Below are 14,797 nucleotides of genomic sequence, written 5' to 3'. Positions count from 1 at the left end.
AGTTCGGAGACTGGCACCCCCTCTTCCCTTTTTCCCAAGGAGGCATCCAGCGTGGGTTGGATCCTAACCTGGGAGCGCCCAGCATGTCTAGGCCCGTCCTGCGGGGGCTGGGCACCTTGTCAACTTTTCCTTTCCCTTTCGTGTGCCTGCCTTACACTCAACTCACTCTTCTGAATTTGATCTGTGTCCAGCTCCAACCCCGCCCAGGGACGTGTCCCTGGGTCTTGAGGGGCCTGAACAGAAGAGAGCCTGTCAGGGGCCAGAAATGGGCTAGGATGGAGAGATATGCTCACAGAGCATTGGGAAACCAAGGCATTTGTGGGAGCGTGCTAGCCTGTGCGCGTGAGCGCGTGTATACGGTGCATAATTTTTTTTTTTTTTTTCGACACAGGGCTTCTCTGAGAAACCGTCCTGGCTATCTTGGAACTCATTCTGTAGACCAGGTGGCCTCAAACTCACAGAGAGCCACCTGCCTCTGCCTCCCGAGTGCTGGGATTAAAGGCGTGCGCCACCACTGCCCGGCCATAATTTGTATTTAAGATCTTTCTTCCTCTCTTTGGTGTTAGATCAAGAGCTAATACAGGTCTGAGAGCTCTCTGCCATCTATCTATTATCTCTGCGAGTGTGTGTGTGTGTGTGTGTGTGTGTGTGTTCGCGCCTATGTGTTGGGAATATGTTTTGTGTTTAAGATTTTTCTTCCTCTCTTTGGTCTCAAGCCAAGGGCTAAGAAAGATATGAGATCTCCGTCTATCATCTGTCTGTCTGTCTGTCTCCCTGTGCGCGCGGGCACGCGTCTGTCTGTCCGTCTGTCTGTCTCTGTGCGCGCGTCTGTCTGGTGTGTGTGTGTGTGTGTGTGTGTGTGTGTGTGCGTGTGCGTGTGCGTGTGTGTGTGTGTGTGTGTGTGCGCGTGTTTGGAGGGAGAAGGGGAACAGAGCGTGTCCGCAACAACAGGTGGAGGGGATCATATTGCAAGCAGGATTCAGGCTCCGGAAACTCTCAGCAAGCCTCTGCGTTTCCAAAGCTCGGGTTTGGTTGGTAACCGCTCGGCCCAATGAGCAGGGCAGATTTCACGTAGGACCCAATCACCGAGGCCGCTCCTGTTGCTAGGCTCCCAGAAAGCCGAGTCCCTACGTCATCGCGAAGCCCGGCCTGAGAGTGGTGGGGTCAGAGAGAGGCGGGGACGGAGGGACGGCTTGTTGCTAAGGGGACCCGGCGCCTCGCTCTGGCGAGGTCCAACCGAGCATGCGCAGTGTCGACGTGCGCGGCGGCGCGCCGCGGTTTGAAAGGCCCAAGCCTGGCGCGCTTGCGCACTGAGTCCGGTGCAGGGCGCGCTTCCCCCCCAACCTCCTCCCGGGCCCCTGCTGCTGCTGTTGCTGCTGCTGTTGCTGCTGCTGCTGCTGGAACCCTTCCTCTTCACTCTGTGGGTGGTAGGACGGACGTCCACGGGTGTGGACATGCCGGAGATCAGCCTCCGCCACGTTGTGTCCTGCAGCAGCCAGGACTCGGTGAGGGGCTGACGTGGGAGCGGCGGGAAGACACTGGGGCTTCCTCAGGGAGACTGAGGACTTGGGAAGTGCCAAGGGGAACGTGGTGGCATTCTGAGGGGGGCTGCGGGGTGGAGGCTGGACGTGCATCGGGAGAGATGGGCAGTTTGGGAAGTTTGGGGCCACTGTGGAACTCCCGGAGAAGGAAGGAAAAAGGGGGGTCCTGGGCAACTTCTAGGGGGGAAAACTGGGAGGAAAACTCGGGGCAGAGTGTAAGCGTTGAGAGCCGGCTAGCTTTTCGAAAATTACTGTATTATTTTATTTTCACTATTTGTTTGTCTTGTTTTCTTTCTTTTTTTAGACAGGGTTTCTCTGTGTAGCTTTGGAGCCTGTCCTGGAACTCACTCTATAGACCAGGCTGGCCTCGAACTCACAGAGATCCGCCTGCCTCTGCCTCCCAAGTGCTGGGATTAAAGGCGTGCGCCACCACCGCCCGGCAAATTATTTTATTTTTTTCAAATAAGCTTTCTTTAACGAACTTCCACTTTTCTGCTCTTTTCTGCAGACCCATTGTGCAGAAAACCTCCTTAAGGCGGACACGTACCGGAAGTGGCGGGCAGCTAAGGCAGGCGAGAAGACCATCTCTGTGGTCCTACAGGTGATGCTGCTCTTTCCCATCTCCTCGTCCCGGGGCTGTGAGTTTCCGGGCCCACATTCCCGAGCCAGTTGCCTGAATGTTGCGTCCCCTTCTGTGGTAGAGACAGTGCTGCTCGGCTCCCTTGCCTGCAAAACGGGCAAGTTGAAATCCCAGTGCCCCCTCAGCAGAGGAGGGAAGAGTCTAAGCCCAGAGATGAGCAGGAGTCAGTGGGTGCACCTGAGTAGGTTGATTCTACCTCTGGGCCTCAGCTGGGACAGTGTCCGTCAGGATTATGTTTCTTGTGTCCTCGGGACCAGAAGGTTAGCCATGAAGGGTATCGACGTAAATCAGTTTCATTATAAAGAGGGCAGACTTGGAGGAGCTGATGGCCTAGGCCTGTAATCCCTGTTGCTTGGGAGGTTGAGGCAGGAGGGTGTCACAAGTTCAAGGCCAGCCTGAACAACTTAGAACCTGTCTCAAAAATAAAAAGTAATTCGCATCACAGGGACTACTAAAGGGTTAGGAGTACAGCTCAGCTGTACAGGGCTTGCCTGGACCGTCTGAGACCCTTGGTTCCATCCCTAGTACCACAAAATTAGTAAGTTAATGCAGCAGGTATAAGATGGGACTGGAAGTAGCCAGTTGACTGGCTTTTCTTGGTTGGTTGGTTTGTTTTTGTTTTTGAGGAAGGGTCTTTCTACACAGTCCAGGCTGTCCTGAAGCTCACTCTGTAGACCAGGCTGGTCTCCAACTCACAGAGATCTGCCTGCCTCTGCCTCCTGAGTGCAGGGATTAAAGGCGAGAGCCACCACCACCTGACTCTCTTTCATTTTCTTAAATTGAAGCGGGTGTCTTGAACTCCTGATTCTCTGTCCATCTGGGATGGAGGAATTCCAGGTAGATACCATCATGGCTGGCCTCTGTCTGTTTACCTTTCTTTTATTTGACTTACAGTACACAAACACACACACACACACACACACACAGTACTGAGGTTTGAACTGAAGGCCTTGTGCAGGCCAGACAAGAGGCCATGTCCCCAGCCTGACTGACTTGTTTCTGACTGTATTTTGTTTTTTAATTGTTTCTGACCGCTTTTTAAAATTTTTACTTCAGTTTCTTTTATGTGCATGGGCACACAAGTCCTGTGGCATCATGCATGTGGAGGTCAGAGGACAACTTGTGGGAGTCATTTTTCTCCTACTGTGTGGGTCCTGGTTCTTACCCTCAGCCTGAAATTCATAATTGTCATCGCGTTGTGATCCCCCAAGTGGACTCCCAGACCTGGCCTTTGAGTATGTTTTATAATGTTCTAACTGAAGCTAAACACAGTTCTGCAAGTTTGGAGACCTTTTCTTTTTCTTGGGGCACGTGTGACTCTTTTTTTAGATAGGCTCTCTGTGAGAACTCCTAACAGTCCCTCCCCACTGCTTCTCAAGTCCTGGAATTAAGACATAGTAAAGTTTGGCCCAAGAGTCTGTTTCTGACCCTGTGTGGCAGGGGCACAGGCCTTTAATCTCAGCACTCAGGAGGCAGAGGCAGAGGCAGGCAGATCTCTGTGAGTTCAAGGCCAGCCTGGTCTACAGAGTGAGTTCCAGGACAGCCAGGGCTACACAGAGAGACCCTGTCTTTAAAAAAAAAAAAAAAAAAAAATCAAAGAAAAAAAAAGTTTGTTTTTGAAAGGAACAAGAAATTTGAGGAAGGTGCTGGAGAGATCGCTCCGTGGTTGAGAGTGCAAACTACCCTCCCAGAGAGGACTGAGTGCCGTTCTTAGCACGCACTGATGACTTACAGCAGCCTGTAAGTCCAGCTCCCAAGGATCTGAAGCTGCTGGCCTCTGGGGACATACCCTCCTTCCATACACATCTTTAAAACGATAAAAATAAATCTTATTTTGTTTTGTTTTTTTTGAGACAGGGTTTCTCTGTGTAGCCCTGGCTGTCCTGGAACTCGCTCTGTAGACCAGGCTGGCCTCGAACTCACAGAGATCCACCTGCCTCTGCCTCCCGAATGCTGGGATTAAAGATGTGAGCCACCACCACCTGGCTGATAAAAATAAGTCTTTAAAAAATTGGTGGGAAAAGAGAATTAGATGCTTTTAAGCGCCTGCCCATTGGTACTTGTGTGGTGGCCCAAGTGTTTTATCTGCGCGTCCTACTGTCCTGCCTCTGTGACCACTCATGGGTGACGGTGCTGAGATAGCCCACATTGAGTATTGGTGCTTTTGACAGTGTTGCCAGCCTGTTTTGTTTCCGTATGCACTGCTGAGCTACAAGCTCCAGTCACCACCACAACCACTGTGCCCAGCTCACACTTCCCTTGGTGTCGGCCACATTTCTCCGTTCCGAGTCGAGGGGTATTAGGTGAAGGACGTTGGAGGGGACGAGACTTTACCAGACTGTCTCTCATACTGAATGTATCCGTGGCCTCTTTGCTCAGTAGTTCTGGCTCACAGAGCCTTTTGAAGATTATAGAGAAGTTTAAACAAACAAACCAACATAGATCCATGACATTTCTTGACCAATTTTAGGTGTTTAAGTGTCTCTTAAATCCCTAATAAGAGACTGGTAATGAAAACTAATGTTATTCACCATTATAACCTGCCAGTCAGCAGCCTACACACCTCACATGGCTTGATTCATTCAGCCCTTGTAAAACCCCATGACCTACAAACTGTCATTATCCCATTTTACAGATAAAGAAACTGAGGCTCAGCGAAATTATGCAACTGAGAGCCCGTCTTTTAAGCTGTGTGAGAACCAGGTTGCTTACCATTTAGTTTGGGGATCTGGATTCAAATCCTAGCTCTCCCTCTTACTCACTCCGACCTCAGGCAAATGTTTTTCATTTCTCTGAATGTACCCATTGAGAATAAAGACACCCAAGGCTGGGGTGGTTGTAAAAACCTGGTGACATAATGTCTGCAGAAGTGCTCTGTCAACATGTAGGAGTTGATACAAAGGGAGGGACTGGCGATTTCATTGTGGGACAGTGATTCCTCAGGCCTTGCTTATGATCAGGTGACATCCCCCACACACTGCAAAATGACGTTCAGTTCTGTAAGAGCACTCGGTGGGAACAAAAGACTGGAGACGGACTTGGAGAGCTAGCGAGCCAGACAGGTGAAGCACAGGACTGTATGGAAAAGACTGAAATAGAATGTGGCTCTCACGGAATTAGGAAACCCAGAGTGGAAGCAGCTTGGGAAGAGCATGCAATTTCTTTGGGATGCGACTTGGGGAGTTCTAAGAGGCTCCCGAGTGGGTAAGGGTCCTCGGAGCCAAGCCTGACAGACTGAGTTCAGTCATTGGACCCCACCTGGTGGAAGGAGAGAACTAGCATCACATGGCGTGCGTGCACCCCCACCCCCACCCGTTAAATAAATGAGCGTGCAGCTGGAAGGTGCTCAGTGGGTAAGAGTACCCACGTGTGTCACCTTCTGTCACCGCAGTTCCAAGGAATCAGATGCCCTTTCTGGCCTCTGAGGGCACCAGGTGTGTGTTAAGTGCTTTCAGTAAGTTGGTACTGTAGTCCTGTGTCGGTACAGCAGGGGGCAGCACAAATGAGCATATTCACCTCTGGAGGCTGGGCTTGTGGGTTGGAGGAGAGCTTGCCTAGCACACTCCGAGCCCTGGGTTCGAGCCCGGTCACCACACAGATTGGGCATAGTGCTGCATGCCTGTCATCTCACTACTCGGGAGGATGAGAAATTGAAGATCCTCTGCTATATAGCAAGTTTAAGGTCAGCCTGGGCTACGTGAGATGCCAGCGTCTTTATCAGGCTCAGAAAGTTGGTCCTGTACCATCAGGTAGTCAGCCATGAGTGCGGTAGAGCGAGGGGAGTGGGAGAGTCCAGCCGGGAAGTGGTGCGGTCAGCTTTTTAATTAAATATGAAGTCTGGTTACTTTTTGAAAAATTTAAACTGAGTGTGGTGGCGCACACCTTTAATCCCAGCACTGGGGAGGCAGAGGCAGGCAGATCTCCGAGTTCAAGATTAGCCTGGTCTACAGAGCGAGTTCCAGGACAGCCAGCGCTACACAGAGAAGCCCTGTCTCAACCCCCACCCCAATTTTTTAGAGATTTATTTTATGTATGTGAGTGTCATACTGTGTGCATGTACACAAACCACTCGAGTGTTTGGTGCCTTGGAGATTAGAAGGCGGCACTGGATCACCTAGAACTGGAGTTAGGGATGGTGTTTGTGAGCTATGTGGATCCTCTGCAAGAGCAGTAAGTGCTGTTAACCACTGAGCAATCCAGCCCCACTTGTGACTCCCCCGCCCCGAGACAGGGTTTTTTCTGTATCCCTGGCTGTCCTGGAACTTCCTTTGTAGACCAGGCTAGCCTTGAACTCACAGAGATCCACCTGCCTCAGCCTCCCGAGTGCTGGGATAAAAGGTGTGTACCACTACTGCCTGGCTAACTGGTGACTTATTTTTGAGATAAGGTCATTCTATAGAGCCCTGGATGTCCTGGTACTTGCTATGTAGATCAGGCTAGCCTCAAACTCATGGAAATCCACCTCTGCCTCCTCTGTGCTGGGATTAAAGGCGTGAACTTTTTTTTTTTTTTTTTTTGGTTTTTCGAGACAGGGTTTCTCTGTGTAGCTTTGCGCCTTTCCTGGATCTCGCTCTGTAGACCAGGCTGGCCTCAAACTCACAGAGATCCGCCTGGCTCTGCCTCCCGAGTGCTGGGATTAAAGGTGTGCGCCACCACTGCCCGGCTGAACCTTTTTTTTAAGCTACATTTATTGGGTGTGGGTGTGTGCATCGCTGCACATGTGTACATCTGTAGAGGTCAGAGGACAACTTGCAGGAGTCACTTCTTTCCTTCCTCTATGTGGGTTTTCAGGCCAGCATCTTGGCTCACTGAGCCACCTCTGCGGCCTGCAGTCTGGTGACTTTGCGCAGAGGAGGCTGTGCATCCACAGGGAGGGGACGGACAGGTCAGCAGGCTGCATCCATCTGGTACATGAGAGGTGGGCCGAGGAGGCCCGTGAGCAGGGTAGGACCAGAGCTGATGATGGGGTGAGGGTAGGAGCATCCCACAGCACTCAAGGCTGGGAAAGCTGTTTGAGATGGGAGCCACCAGGGCCTCTGCAGCGGAAAGATAGGCTCCCACTTAGGTCTGCACAGGCTCCTCGTTCCCTGTCCAGAATACACGAGAGGGTCAGGCTCAGGAGCCGAGAGTCAGCACTGCCACGTTGTAGAGTCCGTCGCATCAGAGACCCCGGGAAGATCCGGTCGTGCTTTGCCCTTGCCAGTTTGTGGGTAACTCTTGAGTTCATCCAGCGCTCGCTGTGGTTCCTTTGCAGTGACAGGGGAGAAGACAGTAGACTCCTGTGTGCTCTCCTACTTCCCCGTGTGTCCTCCAAACACTGTTACACAACACTGGTATTGCCACACAGGGTTCAGCCTCTGCTTATGTCAGCTCCACACACCTCTTTTTGTTAGCCGTGGCTATTCTGTGCCCAGCTGGTCACCTGCTTCCAGCCTGGGAGTTCAACCTCTTGCCAACCCCACCTGTCCTGGAGGGGATGCTGGGACAGGTCCAGTTAGAACACTGGTAGACCGCCTGAGTGTCAGCCGCACGGTGGAACACATGATGCTTGCTCTGTCTTGTTATTGTCGTTTGAGCCAGGGTCTCCTGGAGCCCAGGCTGGCCTCCAGCTCTGTGAGCCTCTGACCCCTAACCTTTGCATCACTGTACTTGCTGTGTTTTTTCCATGTTAAAAACTTCTTCTTACTTATGTGTGTGGGTGCTTTGTCTGCATATACATCTGCAGGCCAGAAGTGGGCATCAGATCCCACTGTAGATGGTTGTGAGCCACCATGTCGCTGCTGGGAATTGAACTTGGGACCTCTGGAAGAGCAGCCATCGCTCTTAACCGCTGAGCCATTCCCCCAGCTCTTCAAAGTTTTGAGAAAGGCGTTCACTGCGTGCAGCTCAGGCTGGCCTTGACTTGTGCTCCTCTCCAGACTGCTGAGATGAGGGGTGTGTGCCACTATCCTGATATTTGTTACTGGTATTAATTCAAGACAGGGTCTCACTCTGTACCTCAGGCTGGCCTGGAGCCTGTGACCTTCCTGTCTCAGCCTCCTGAGTGCTGGGACTGCAGGCCTGTGCTGCCCCCTGTGTGCTAGGCCAGCACGCGCCCCACGGAGCCGTCTTCCAGTCCCTCTCTCTCTTTTCAGCTAGTGCACACAGCACAGCTTGTTCACCAGCCGTCTCTCAGAGCTTTGCCCACTCTCTGTGGCCCGTGTGGCCCGTGTCGTCCGGTCTCATGCCTCGCGGTCTGCCCGGGAAGATGAGAAAAATACAAACAAAAATGCAAGTACAGAAGAGCAGGCTGGGGCCGCTTGTGCAGCCCACTTGGTGGTGTCCTGAGTTTGGTCCCTAGCACTGTGTTAATCCAGGGAGAGAAGGGGCAGGACCAAAAGTTCAAGGACATTGTTGGCTGCATAGGAAGTTTGAGGTCTGCCTGGGACACAGGAGACCCAGGTGGGGCTCGGTGGTAGAGCTCAGCCTGATGTGGCAGCCCCAGGACATCCCCAGCCCTGGGGGCAGGGAGACAACAGTAAGAAGCCCGGGCTCCAGGGGGTACTAGTGAGGACAGGTGAAGCACTCAGGAGCAGAGGAGCCCTTTGTGGGTGCCGCTTTGTTTGGTCTGAAGCGTTGACATCCGAATCTTGCTCAGAGAGAAGGTACAGGCGGTGGCGAGGTGTGAGGAGTATTTCAGATTCTGGGGTGGCCGGAGCCAAGGCCCCGAGCCTCAGCCTTCTTAGATACGAGATGGGTGATGTAGCTGGAGAAGAATGGTTGAGCGTACAGGAAGTCAGCTGGGCTCAGTGTCCCGAAGGTTCTGTGCTGGCCTACGTTCTCTCCATGGGCGGTGCTGTGAGCCCACGCACAGCCCTGTGGACAGCTGGCCGCCTTCTCTCGGGCTTTTCCTGCACAGCCCTGGCACAACCACTTCCTGCCCGAGGCGGCTCATCTGTGGCGAGGAGGTGATTGCAGCGTCCCTACTTGGAGCCCTGGTAGAAGAGCAGGCTTTGCCTTGTTTCCACTGTCACTGACGTGAGCGCTCAGTTTTGCTTTGCTTTTGTGGTGCTGGGTATCGAACCCAGGACCCTGTACAGGCTGGACAAGCACTCCATCACTGACCCACATCCAACCCCGCCCCCCCCCCCCCCCCCCTTTGAGACACGGTCTTGCTAAGTTGCTCCGTCTGCTCTTGAACTTACTCTGTGGCCCATGCAGGCCTTGAACTCTGGATTCACCTCCCAAGTAGCTGTGGTTGCAGGCCCAGCTGGCAGCAGTTATTACTTTGGGGCGTCTTAGCTTCCTGTGAGGGATATCACCACGACTCCCCTTTCTCATCTGAGGAAGCTCCCCCTCAGAAATATTGGCTGTGGTTTAGAATATGGCAGAGGAGGGCAGTGTTGAGTGGCAGTTTAAAAATTTGCTTTACAAAAAGATTTATTTTTAAGTGTGTGTAGAGGGGTGGATGCGTCTTAGTGCAGGTGCCTGCAGCGGCCAGAGGCGTTGGGTCCCCGAGGACCTAGAGTTACGTGAGGCTGTGAGCTTCTTGTGGGTTGGAGGGGCTCTGGCAGCTGAGCCATCTCTGCAGCCCTAACCTTGAGCCCCTGATCCTCCTGCTGTTCTCACCAAGAGGAGAGCAGGACGAACTCCTCGTGGATTTGGAGGTTCTATTGAGCCACCCAGGCCCAGCCAGGAGCACGCCCTCCTGTGATCACATGATAAAGAGGCGGGAGCTCAGTGAGGGGGGGGTGTTATAGAGGTAAAAACCACAAGTTTGGTGCATCCCGGTAACGCGGCTAGGATGGCTGTTAGCTAGCATGACAGGATATGAACTTCAGTAAGACTAGGGCACAGCTGTGTCGCCATGCAGAACCATGGCCGGTGAGTTATGGTTCCTGTAAATACTATGCACGCCTGAGGGTCAGGCTGAACTCAGTTTTAGCCGGATGGCGGGTCAGGATTGAGCAAATGTGGTTTTCTCATTTCAGTGCCTCCACAGAATGCTGACATTACAGGCATGCTCCATCATGCTCTGTTTATGCGTTACTGGGGCTCGAACTCAGGGTTCCTGCATCCTAGGCAAGCACTCCACCAGCTGAACTACATCTGAACCCAAGACTAGATATCTTTGAGGGCTGTAATGACTTCATCCTAGGACCTTATAAAAGAGCCCCAGACTGGACAGCCGGAGACTCAGCAGTGCCCGTCCTGACTGCCCCACACCCACACCTTTCTGTGTCTTCAGCCCTCAGGCTGGAGCTGCAGGCCTTTGTGAGAGTCTTCATAAATAGCTCGTTCTTCCCAAGAATAATGAGCCTGTATCAAGTAATGCTCCTGCTCCCAGATAATAGATTCAGTGGGAAGCCTGGGGCTTTTCTGGGGCAGCATTTGACAAAGCCACTCCAGGCAAAGTGGCTCCTGCCTTCAATTCCAGTATCTGGGAGATGGAGCCAGGGGGATCCTAAGTCCACATGTGCTCGGGCTGCAAAATGAGACCCTGTCTGTTGTGCACCCCCCCCCCCCACACACACCAAAAGAAAACTAAAAATAAGCACGTGAAACTGAAGAGCTGTGGTAGCTCATGCTTGTAATCCCAGCTTTTGGATAATGTGTAGCTTGGACTATAGTGGCCATGCCTCAGAAAATGAGAACGGGCTGGAGGGTTTGTTCTGCAGTTACAAGCACTTGTTGCTCTTATAGAGAGCCTGGGTTTGATTCCCAGCACCCGAACAGCAGCTCACAGCTGTCTAACTCCATTTCCAGAGGATCTGACACCCTCCTCAGGCCTCTGCAGGGACTAGGAAAGCACGTGACATACAAACTACATCCAGGCAGAATGCTCATACACATACAATAAAATAAATAAACTTAAAAAAAAGGAAAACTAGAGCCTCATGTTTGGACTGGATTGTAGCTAGAGTTTTCCTGCCTGGCCCACAGTCAGGACAAATCTCTCTCACCTGCCAGTCCCACAGACGCTCAGACCCGACCAAGTAAACACAGAGACTTACATTGCTTACAAACTGTATGGCCATGGCAGGCTTCTTGCTAACTGTTCTTATAGCTTAAATTAATCCATTTCCATAAATCTATACCTTGCCACGTGGCTCGTGGCTTACCGGCATCTTCACATGCTGTTTGTCATCGTGGCGGCTGGCAGTGTCTCTGACTCAGCCTTCCACTTCCCAGCTTTATTCTCCTCCTTGTCCCGCCTGTACTTCCTGCCTGGCCACTGGCCAATCAGTGATTTATTTATTGACTAATCAGCAACACATTTGCCATACAGACCATCCCACAGCACTGGATGGCAGTCTTCAAGCTATCTCAGAAAAATGATTCCAGTCCTGACTGAATCCCAGAGGCAGAGGCAGACTGAACTTAGATCTCTGAGTTCGAGGCCAGCCTGCTCTACAGAGTCAGTTCCAGGACAGCCAGGGCTACACAGAGAAACCCTGTCTTAAACAAACAAACATGTGACAGAAGTCACCAATATCAAAACAATGCCTGGCTGGCAGCTACTGGGCGCCTACTGTGTGCCATGACCTCCAGCCAGTTAGTTATGTGGGTGATCCTTGATTTGATGAGCCCTCTGTTTTCACAGACGAGGAAGTAGAGGCCCCTGGAGGCGAGCCAGCAAGGGCTTACAGCTAGTATGTGTCAGAGCTGCGATTCAAACGCCGGACTTGGTGATGAGCAGAACCCCAGGAGCCCCTGACATGCACCGTTTTGTTTGTCCAGGAGCCTCTATAGCCACGTGCCCCTTGTATGACAACTTGAACCTAGCTGTGCCTTTGGTCATTGCCACCAAGGACAGCTCCACGGCAGGCAGTGGACCGGCCGAGGTGGGGGTGTGCAGCTGTCTGTTGGTGAAGCAAGTGTGTAGTAGGGTTGGAGTATGTGTGCATTCATTCTGTGAATTCCATGTCGTGTTCTAGGCTGCCTGCCAGAGACATCATGACACCACTCACTTCTGGTCCCCACTGACGTATAGGTGACATTCCAGGGGACACTGCAGCCCAGGTGGACATCATCTCTCTTCCTGTCCCCTGTTCCAAAGCAAGCCAGGGAGGAACTCACGGTGGCCTTTCTTTGCCCCACAGTTGGAGAAGGAGGAGCAGATACACAGCATAGACATTGGGAATGACGGCTCAGCCTTTGTAGAGGTGCTGGTGGGCAGCTCGGCCGGAGGGACCACAGCTGGTGAACAGGACTATGAGGTAAGCAGGGCTGGGAGATGCTGACACCCCTGAATCCCCATCTCTGTCCCTCATGCTTACACGGCGGTGGAGGAGCCACCTAGCCTACCTTGTGGAGGGTCCTGTGTGTGCTGAGGAGACAGAGCAGGCACAGAGTGTTTGCCTGATCACCGGGAAAGGCCGGCTGCCTGGTTAAATAAGCCACGCGAGGCTGTCACTGGCTGTAAAATCCAGTTGCAGCTTGAGCATGAAGCTGCTTTAGTCAGGCCTGCAAGTCTCTCACAGGTGGCCTGGGAACTGGGGTTCCACGTTGTCGGTCACCACTCTGGTAGCCTGTCTGCTAGAGACAAAATAGAGTTCTTTGTGACTGATGCTTTGTACTGATTTGAGATGGGCCTCTCCTTTTGCCCAGGCTGTTCTCCTGCCTCAGCCTCTCTCAGCCAGGAGTATCAGGTGCACTCCACCAAGCCTGGCTCGCAGGTCCTGTTTTGACTGGTGAGTTCAGTATAGCTCAGAGTATTAGCCTACTGGTTTACCAGTGAAGTGATAGCGGGTAAAAATTAAACTCACGCGATAGAACTGACAAGTCTAAGTTGAAGCCAGTTACTACAAGGTGTTTTCTCCTTTTCAGAAGTGGAAGCAGTTGCCCATTGAAATTCTGAATATGTATCTATAGTATGGTGTACGTATTTTTATCTCCCAAACTCTGAAAAATGAAACACATCCATTTGCCAAATTTCATTTCTTTCAGAACGCTTTGGGTTACTTCCTGCAGTTAGTGGAGTTTGATTATACAAAGAACAAGAAGGACATTTCCTTATACTTTCCTTGGCTTGTTGCCATGTGATAGAAAAATCTTTCCTCAAACCATTGCTATTAACATGGTGTTTCTTAGCCAGGCCGTGGTGGCGCACGCCTTTAATCCCAGCACTTGGGAGGCAGAGGCAGGTGGATCTCTGTGAGTTCGAGGCCAGCCTGGTCTCCAAAGCAAGTTCCAGGAAAGGCGCAAAGCTACACAGTGAAACCCTGTCTTGAAAAAATAAAAAAAAAAAAAACCCAAAAAACATGGTGTTTCTTATGAAATGCTGAGGCTTCTAGCACATTTTCTACTGATAGTTGATCAATTTCAGCATTACCTTGTGCTAGAAGGCCTGGTAGACCTGTATGGGAGCTGATATGTGTTATATACAAGGATGATTTCTATTTCTGATTATTTCTTGTAATCGAATAAATAACAAAGTTAATTCTGAATCATCTATAATAAATGTATCAGTTTTAATATGTAAAACAATTCTTCTGTATATTGAGAATCGGTAACTATATTATTAAGAGGTTCTGGAAAATCTAATAATACCATGAGAATAGCATAATTCCGACTTTTGAACAGAGTCATAAGGGCTTTGAGCCATTTTATTTGTTTCCTGATTTATATAACTGCCTTTCCTGATTTATTTGCATCAGTATAGAACGTAGGATTCATCATACAATGTGAGGAAGGACCCAATTAATTCTCTTTATAAACTGAATTCTCTTGCTTTTGGGATACTTGTTGCTAATCGCTCCCAAAAAATTGTCTCAAGCTCTTTGCCAGTGTTCATTTTCTGCCCATAAAGAGAAAATTTCAACATGAGTAAAAGGTACCACAATTTCTGCTGGGTTTATTCCTGCTAATTGACGAAGTCATAATTTTTCTTCCAGAATCAATTCAGAAACATTTTTTACATAGGTTTTTAATTTTTCACTCTGTTTGTGTGATAAAAATATCCATTCTAAGAAATTATCTCTCTCTGTGCTGGAATTTCTGTAGGAGAATGTGTAGAAGGTAAAATAACCAGAACACAGTCAAGTTCTGGATCCAAACTATCCACATGTTCATCCTGTAATTCCTTTTTTACCAGAACCAATTCTCTCTCAGCCTCAGCTGATAATTTTCTTGGACTATTTAAGCCCTTATCACCTTGTAAGGTTTGAAATAAATTCCTTAGTTCTTGAGTTGTCAATCCATTTCTGTGCTGTAGCCAGTTAATATCTCCCAGCAAGTTTTGAAAGTCATTAAGAGTTTGTAATTGATCTCTCCAGATTTGTACTTTCTGTGAATTTTTTGTGAACCTATCTTATATCCCTGGTAATTAATAGAATCTCCTCTTAGTATTTTTTTCAGCAATTTGTAATCCCCACAACAAGGCAAAATTTTCTTTAATTCTTCAAACATTTTTTCTAAGGTATCTGTGTCTGAAACAGCTAGTAAGATATCATCCATATAATGGTAAATTATAGATTGAGGAAACTTTTTTTTTTTTTTAAGATTTATTTATTATGTATTCAATGTTCTGCCTGCATGTCTGTCTGCAGGCCAGAAGAGGGCACCAGATCTCATTACAGATGGTTGTGAGCCACCATGTGGTTGCTGGGAATTGAACTCAGGACCTCTGGAAGAG

The 14,797-nt window shown here is 50.2% G+C and overlaps 1 protein-coding gene across 2 annotated transcripts in view; it reads left to right on the top strand.

Moving 5' to 3' along the window:
- Positions 1 to 1,324: 1,324 nt before the first annotated feature.
- Positions 1,325 to 14,797, top strand: part of Xrcc1 (X-ray repair cross complementing 1) — a 29,265-nt gene continuing 15,792 nt past the window's right edge. Inside the window, exons 1-3 of one of the 2 annotated variants that reach the window (XM_059280224.1) lie at positions 1,325 to 1,505; positions 2,050 to 2,142; positions 12,264 to 12,380. In XM_059280224.1, the coding sequence (XP_059136207.1) occupies positions 1,455 to 1,505; positions 2,050 to 2,142; positions 12,264 to 12,380 (261 nt within the window). In that variant the 5' untranslated portion in view covers positions 1,325 to 1,454. Of the gene's footprint in view, positions 1,506 to 2,049; positions 2,143 to 5,501; positions 5,616 to 12,263; positions 12,381 to 14,797 lie in introns of those variants that run through there. The other variant, XM_059280232.1, reaches the window with a different exon arrangement.

This window comes from Peromyscus eremicus, chromosome 1 (assembly GCF_949786415.1).
Source record: "Peromyscus eremicus chromosome 1, PerEre_H2_v1, whole genome shotgun sequence".
Classification (NCBI taxonomy): domain Eukaryota; kingdom Metazoa; phylum Chordata; class Mammalia; order Rodentia; family Cricetidae; genus Peromyscus; species Peromyscus eremicus.
Note: the sequence above shows the minus strand (reverse complement) of the source record. Positions and strands in the feature narration are given on the sequence as shown.